The following is an 8281-nucleotide window of genomic DNA, read 5'->3' on the forward strand; positions in this document are numbered from 1 at the left end:
GAAGCGCGAAGCTGCCCCTGCATCTCTGCACGTTAGTTGGCGGGCCAAGCCCCTCCTTCTCGCGTGTGTGTGCCTGTGTGTGCGTGCGTGGGCGTGCGTGTGTGTGTGTGTGGCCAGTCCTCCCGTATTAATGTGTAAACCACATAATAAGTAGTCAACAGAAAACAATGTTTTAATCCCACTTTATATCTCCTTGTTACTTTTAGATGAGAACCCCTGGCCAGCCTTTCAGACTGGGTGTCAGGCTAGGGAATTTAAAAACAGGCATCCTTGGTTAGAGTGAGGGAAAAAAAGTTATAGGTAAATGTCAGCCAACATACAGTTGTTATACACAATTTAAATTCATAATGTTAATCACTATGCAAATGAGAGTATATAGCTAATTCATGGTGATTTTTAAGGTGCAGTAATTTCACACTTTTACACAATTCAATTACTGTATGGTATGTTGGATAACAACAGTAAGAGCTCAAATTAGAGCAATTGAAAGAGTGAAACATTAGTCTCCTGTCATCTCCTTCTCATGCACTGGTTAGCCATGGATGTAAACAGTTCATTCAATTATTTTGAGTAGATTTTGTCCTTGTTTAGCATGTGCTATTGCTACTATAGATATACAAAGGAGAACTTGTAATTTTTGCGTTCTATTTGTTCATGCTGTTATTAAAACTGGTTCTTTCCATGATTGTTGATAATCGTTATACTCTTAAATCAGCGGGTTGTAGACCCCTGCGTCGGTGAGTGTGGTGCGACACCCCATAAGCGCCACACACGTACCGGTCGGACGGGTTTGTACGAGGCTGGGAGGGAATCATCACAGTATACCCACTACAATAAAATAGACTACACCACTGGTCATGAGGGTTGGGTGATGACCGAAAGGACGAGATCGCGGGTAAAAGCGGCCGAGATGAGTTTTCTCAGAAGGGTGGCTGGCGTCTCGGGATAGGGTGAGAAGCTCAGTAATCCGTTGGGAACTCGGATTAGAGCCGCTGCTCCTTTACTTAGAAAGGAGTCAGCTGAGGTGGTTCGGGCATCTGGCAAGGATGCCTACTGGGCGCCTCCCTTTGGAGGTGTTTCAGGCACGTCCATTGGGGAGGAGACCTCGGGGAAGACCCAGGACTAGGTGGAGAGATTATATCTCAACACTGGCCTGGGAACGCCTCGGGATCCCCCCGTCAGAGCTGGTCAATGTGGCCCGGGAAAGGGAAGTCTGGAGCCCCCTGCTTGAGCTGCTCCCCCCGCGACCCGACCCCGGATAAACGGATGACGATGAGATGAGATCGTTATTTATATCCGAGATTATTTAATCTAACCCGATCTAAACTCTATCATGCACCCAAACACGGCGGCGTTGCCTCGCAACTGGCTGTTTATATCTAGCCGGTGCCATGTTTGGGTGTGTGTCTGTGCCGTAAAGCATTTTCGAAACTACAATCTGACTACATTTCGAGGATACTTCCGCTGCGTCACATGCGGATTGTGTCGGTCCGAACAGATCAAGTTGCATATGCGCTTTTTCACTGGAGAGGCGACATGGGTAAATGACACACCCACCAATCAACCCAGAAATGGATGCAGAACCATCAGCATAACTCTCAACCTGCATACTTAATGTAATTTTGGCTAAAAAAGTTGCATAGTGGGCCTTTAACCACCTTTTTTTTTAATTGAACAATACATATTTAGACAATTTTTGCACAAATTAAAAGCCGCTTATTACACGGCTATGTTGCCAAAGCGAAAAAATAACTTCAAAAGGTGTGTCTTTTTATAATTACCATTCGCAGTGTTGATCATTTGCTTCATATTGCTTATGTTTATTTATTTTTACACAATGTCTTGTTTTTAAAAAAATGTATGATGACTATATGCTCTGTAAGGTGACCTTGGGTGTCTTGAAAGGCGCCTCTAAATTAAATGTATTATTATTATTATTATTATTATTATTATTATTATTATTATTTTATTATTATTATTATTATTATTATTATTATTATTATTATCAGCAGAGAAATAGTCCGCATAAGACGTTTACGTTGCTTAGCAACCGAATACGCTGGGGTTGATGAATTACCTGACTACATGCGGAGTGATATCAAAGACGTTCTTTATCACGCTAAGGAGGGATCCAGAGCCTACGGAGGCGTCCAGCTCATAAAGGAGACTATTCATCATGTGTCAATTCTAGAGATACGAGCGGTCAAGATGTTCGAGAGACCCCGACGCTCAAGGCCACAAGAACAAGTGTAATTCCCGCACATAGCCACAAACAAAGTTGCAATGCCAACACATAGCCACAAGGGGTCAGCACTATACCACAAAGCAAGTTGCAATGCCAACACATAGCCACAAGGGAGCAGCATAGAGACACATACAACATCCAGAGAGGCGGGAGTTCAGCACCATGCTTAGCCAATCAGAGCACATAACTGAGTCCACGCCTGCCCAGCAGATAAGTCCCAACTGGTCCCAACACATAGCCCAGGGGGTTAGAACGCTCCAGGTAAAGCGTCCTTTGGAATGCCCTACTAAGTGTATCTCCACATGTGTTGGTACAATTCCCCTCCTTTTGCTTCATGTATGCTAGTCCAAACCTTTGCTAAATAAAGTGATCAAAGCGATCCTGACTCGGCAGATTTATCCAAAAGAACACGGCGTGATCAATTGCAGAAGATGTTATTGTCAATATATGTTGTGGTGAGTACATACATATTCATTTTTTTTAGGTTTCATTATGTTTGCCCTAAATGTGTAACTATGTCAATAAAATGAGAGAATAAAACAATGAATACATGCTTTTCTGTTTTCATCTTAGCTGGCGTTTCTACATTTAGCAACCTCAAGTCCTAAAATAGTCGGGAATTGCAAAGAAAATGGCACTTTAAACTGTCCTGGAATCGAAAAGGGCTCCTTCAACGCTATCACATGGACCAAGGTTAGTTAGTTTGCAGTTAAATACTGTACTGTATTTTAATTTAAATTCAACTCATTCAACATTTGATCTGCGTTCATCTATTACACATCCATATTATAGCAATGTTGAGACAAAGAGCTCTGGCTCAAATGGGATCAAAATAAAAGCAGCCCCCTACAAAGAAATGATCATTTTCTTTCTATTGGGGACAGCAACCGTCTTTCCGTATAATCAGAAGAAGCCGTGGTCAGATTTGGCCATATGATTTAAATCGGACTGCTTACCTGACCGATGAAAACAGCCTTCTTCTCCCTGACCTTACGCCTGAAGACTCAGGAACCTACGAGTGTCTGATCGGGGCAAACCCCGGGGGTAAGAACTCCAAGCACACGGTGATCCTGGAGGTTCCAGGTAGGCAGTACGTTTTACACAGCCCGTGCTCGGCCCTAGTTTAGTCATTAGTTGATTAGGGCCAAAAGGCACCTTGAAGAATTTTTCGTTTTTTTTATGATTTCTAATGATGCAATTAAAACGTTGTTTTTGTTACAGATAAATAATATAATATTATTATAGAAAGGAGCCCTTGCCTACAACCATAACATCAGGGGATGAAAAATTGTGTACCTTTACTCGAATGCTGTAATTAATTACAATTGTGAGATACCAACAAATATATTTACTTTTTTTAGACTTGATATTATAATTTGATATAAAGAATGTATTTATACTTTAATCCCAAAACAAGAAGGCCTATTTAACTTTGTATAAACCGTCATGCAACAAGGACTAAATGTGTTTTCACATCAAAAAAGTATATGCTGATTAATTTAGGCCATTCACTTTTAATAAGCATTTACATAGGCCTAGAATTAAAAGTAGGATGCATTCTTTAGTTTAATATTGACTTTTATACCAATATACTTTTTCGCTGAATTCAATTACTTTCACTTTAGGCTTTCTAAACTTATCAACCATTTCCAACTGCTGCTTCATTTTTTGTATTGCTGTTATTTCCGATGAGTTGAAACCTATAGTTACAGTTACTAAAATTGTTTGGGGGGGGGGGGAGTAAAACAATTATCATTCTGTCACAATACGAAAAATAAACTATCTGTTTATATTTATCTGGTCATTTGAATATTCGAAAGGACAAGATTTTCTTCTTTCTCTTTTCTTTCGCCAATAATTTGTAGTATGGCCTACCACCCTTGGAACTTACACTCCTTCATTGAAGTGTATATTCCAACTAAATACAACTTCTGGTTTGTTTTCTATTGTCTTTTTTTTTATCTCATAATCAACATTTTAAAACATATTGACATCTAAATCAATTAATTTAAATGTAGTAAGAAATAAAATAAAAATCTTTCCTCTAGAAAACAAGAATTGTATCTGAATTGCAATTACTGTGCTTTGCTGCTGATACTCCATGGTGCCGATGAGTGTCTCTTGACTTTCTGCAGTTTGTGTGACTGGGCCCCCCATTCCTGAGCCACCTGATCAGCCCATCCCATAGACAGTTGGCTGTTTCCTGGCCATATGCCTTCTCAAACGTCTTCTGCCCATCATTGTGGTAATTATTCAGTTGCAGAGAATCTTGAGGCCTTTGTTCGATGTTGTCTTAATTGCCCATGAGTGAGTAGCCTGGCCTGTAGTCCTACCTTGAAGGTACCTCATTCCCTTTATGATGATATCTACAGTAGCCTATTCGTTTTACATGTATACCATGAGTCTAGGGGCCCTATCTTGCATCCGGCGCAAGTGACTTAGTCACTGGCGCATGTGTCGTTGCTAGTTTACAACTGGCGCAGAGCGCTCTTTTGCCACCTGCGCCACTCGCCGGTAAATTAGGGAATGATCTTGCGCCCCAAGGGGCGGTTCGGCGGAAGGAGGAGGCGTGTTCTGGCGCAAACGGTATTTTGCTGTCTCTGAATACCATTGCGCTACTGACCAGGAAATACCTGGTTTAAAGTCAGTGGCGCGTTGTTCAGATGCTATTTTAAGGGCGCAAGCATACATGCGCATGCGATGCATACGGATTGCTTGTGCACCTCGCGCATACACTTTGCTTCTCTCATCTACCTAGCCGCACATTCTTGGTAAATTATTTGGGAAAGAACAGCTGATGCAGCGGTAATAAGTTGTAGGCTACTTTTTAATCAATGCATCTGCAAACACCGTACAGCAAACACATATTTTCTTGACACAGACATCGTGTAGGCCTACATGCCCATAACTTTTAGGATTGATGAGTAGGCCTATTTGATCGTGAAAAACATTGTTTTACCGCGAGTGAGTGTTAAAAATAATTAATGAATGCGGGCGCGCGTGTGTGCTCTGTTTAAACACACGCAAACTAAACACTCTCATCATCATCTCATCTTCGTCCGCTTATCGGGGGTCGGGTCGCGGGAGGAGCAGCTCAAGCAGGGGGCCCCAGACTTCCCTTTCCCGGGCCACATTGACCAGCTCTGACGGGGGGATCCCGAGGCGTTCCCAAGCCAGTGTTGAGATATAGGGCCCTATTTTAACGGTCTGAAACGCAAGTGGGAAAGCGCAAAGCGCAAGTAGCTTTGTGGGCGGTTCTACGGCGCTATCGCTATTTTACAGGCGGATAAATGACGCTTGCGCCGTGGCGCAAGCGTCAAAAGGGTTGGTCTGAAGCAGCCTAATTACCCGTAGGTGTGGTTTGGGCGTAACGTGCAACAAACCAATGAGAGTGCCAGCTCCCATCCCCTTTAAGAGCCATGAGCACATTTGAATCGGACGAGTTAATATTTTGACAGCGCGTCTGCAGTCTCCGATGAGACAGATGCACATGAATTTGCAAATGGCTTAGTTTATTGCCAAATAATGTGGCCTAATTCACACATGGAACAAGGGGTTTTCTTCCACAACTTCAGAAACAGAGTCCTCAAATAAATTTCGGCAAAGAAAACGTATGATAGGCTATAACATATGATACGCGGTAACTGTGGTTCTATTTAATGATATACGCAATACATTATAAACATTGTTTCTTATCAGTATTGTATGCTATCCTAATATATTAGGATAAAGAAGAAAACCCCTTATTCCATGTGTGAATTAGGCCACATTATTTGGCAATAAACTAAGCCATTTGCAAATTCATGTGCATCTGTCTCATCGGAGACTGCAGACGCGCTGTCAAAATATCAACTCGTCCGATTCAAATGGGCTCATGGCTCTTAAAGGGGATGGGAGCTGGCACTCTCATTGGTTTGTTGCACGTTACGCCCAAACCACACCTACGGGTAATTAGGCTGCTTCAGACCAGCCCTTTTGACGCTTGCGCCGCGGCGCAAGCATCATTTATCCGCCTGTAAAATAGCGATAGCGCCGTAGAACCGCCCACAAAGCTACTTGCGCTTTGCGCTTTCCCACTTGCGTTTCAGACCGTTAAAATAGGGCCCTAGAACCGCGGAAAGCAAGATGTCAAAGAATATAGCTTTGATTTTGGCGTTTCCTGTCACATTGCAGTGCTTTAATAATTTCTAAACAACAAGGTCCGAGCAGATCTTGATACATGTTTTTTTTTATTTTCCCACAGGCCCAAGTATTTCACGGCTTGCGGAGAGAAGTGAAGAGTGAGAACCCCCTGCCTTTGAGTTAATTTATTTTAAGTTGTAATATTAATTGTATTCCTTTGTATACCATAACAGCTGACTTTGTGTGCATCCCACCCCTTTATGCTACATTATCCAATAGTATTTTTAAAGAATAATTTTCTGTACTTGCTATTGAAGGATTGAATCCTCTTTCTGTCATCCTAAAGATACCTTGTAATTAGACACCCCATAGGGTACGGGCATTTAACGTCAGATTATGGAGTTGCTGAATTTTGTTCCATAGTTCAAGTGGAATATTTATGGACAGGACATGGACATCTACTGGCAGGGCTTTAAGTTGCAGGTCCTAACCCTAACCGTTCCTTCAAGTATTTTTTCAAAGTAAATCAATACAACTTGATTGAATAACTTATACCACAACATGTTAAATGGCCCACATGATCATGATTGTTCAGTAACCCTCACGTTCCAAGAGTGTTTATGTTATTATATTCTAAAAATAAAAAAAATGAAATGCAACGCGTAATAATCTATATCTATTTAAGCCGATTAAGTTGATAAGACAGCGATATAGATAGAAGTAACTAATATCTAATCATATTTGTTAACTGTTTTTATTCATCGTCTCCCCCGTCTGCTGCCTTAATACAATGACGATTTGGTGGATACTAATATGATAGAATATGTTAGCAATCATGAAAATGTTTCACGATAGTGACTTCATCCAGATTACAAACAAACAGCGCCCCCCACACACACACACACACACACACACACACACATACACACACACACACACACACACACACACACACACACACACACACACACACACACACACACACACACACACACACACACACACACACACACACACACACACACACACACACACTGTGTGAAGTTTAGTTTTAGGCAGACAGCATTTTTACTCCAGTTTGTTTGTAAGATAGTATTGTTTCCCAAATTCGTTTTACTAGCATCCCTACAATCGGGTGGACTGGGACAAAAATTCAGCCGCGGCATTTTCTGTCCAGAACAGTCCACTACATTATCAGCACTAGGGGTGGAACGAGACAAACGGGAGGAACTCTGTATGTACTTGATTAAAACAATTTAATCAAGTACATACATCTGAATAATAGTACAGCACTGCAGATAGCAGTTGTTGCTTTTTTTTGTTTTTGTTTTTAAAGTTTGTGTCTCTTGTCCTGCCAACAAGAAAGTTGTGAAACCCGAACAGGAAGTTAACAGACCTGCTGTGGTCGCTGCATCTCCACCCCCCATATCTACAAAAACCTTGTTAAATAACAAACTTGATCCAACGCTAAATTCTCTCTTGCAGTTTTTAGTCAGTAGGTGCGTTTCTATGGGGTCAGAACAGTCTCATTAATAATGAATGCGAAGAGAAGGATGCACAAATATATTTAGTGATTTATGTATAAATTACTCTCTTCTCGCAAATACATTTCAACGCACACACAAATGGATATCGGTATGTATAAATGTAAAATAAATCCATAAACAAAAATAATAATAAATAAATAATAATATAATATAATAATAAATAAATAATAATAATCACACATTTCTGATCCACCCACAAATGTGCCTTGTTTTAAATAAATGTAATATAAATCCATAAATATATTAATTAAAAAATATTTTGCAATTTTCATCAAAAATGTATTTGGATGTTGTTACATTTATTTACAAACTGTTGAACTTGTATTAACAAGACGCTTTTCATTTGTGAACTTGTTTGCATTTGTGT

At 40.7% G+C, this 8281-nt stretch overlaps 2 protein-coding genes across 2 annotated transcripts in view; both read left to right on the forward strand.

The window, feature by feature from the left end:
* LOC115530754 (uncharacterized) overlaps positions 1–7026 on the forward strand; it is an 18859-nt gene extending 11833 nt beyond the window's left edge. Inside the window, exon 7 of the transcript XR_003973782.1 lies at positions 6740–7026. The gene's annotated coding sequence lies outside the window, so the exon portion shown is untranslated. The remainder of the gene's footprint in view (positions 1–6739) is intronic.
* On the forward strand, positions 2424–7026 carry LOC115530756 (T-lymphocyte activation antigen CD80). Its single transcript, XM_030339482.1, has 4 exons — positions 2424–2700; positions 2819–2938; positions 3130–3328; positions 6489–7026. Exons 1-4 carry the CDS (start codon positions 2677–2679, stop codon positions 6527–6529), a joined length of 384 nt encoding a protein of 127 aa, XP_030195342.1. The 5' UTR covers positions 2424–2676; the 3' UTR covers positions 6530–7026.
* Positions 7027–8281: the final 1255 nt, after the last annotated feature.

Source organism: Gadus morhua, chromosome 18 (genome assembly GCF_902167405.1).
Source record: "Gadus morhua chromosome 18, gadMor3.0, whole genome shotgun sequence".
NCBI classification, from domain to species: domain Eukaryota; kingdom Metazoa; phylum Chordata; class Actinopteri; order Gadiformes; family Gadidae; genus Gadus; species Gadus morhua.

What these genes read in the sequence shown, in the direction of transcription:
- LOC115530756 (XM_030339482.1), top strand. Translation starts at nt 2,677, where the DNA reads ATGTTATTGTCAATATATGTTGTG. An exon ending in TATTGTCAATATATGTTGTG is followed by an intron (nt 2,701 to 2,818) that starts GTGAGTACATAC and finishes TTTTCATCTTAG; the next exon opens with CTGGCGTTTCTACATTTAGC. An exon ending in GGTGATCCTGGAGGTTCCAG is followed by an intron (nt 3,329 to 6,488) that starts GTAGGCAGTACG and finishes ATTTTCCCACAG; the next exon opens with GCCCAAGTATTTCACGGCTT.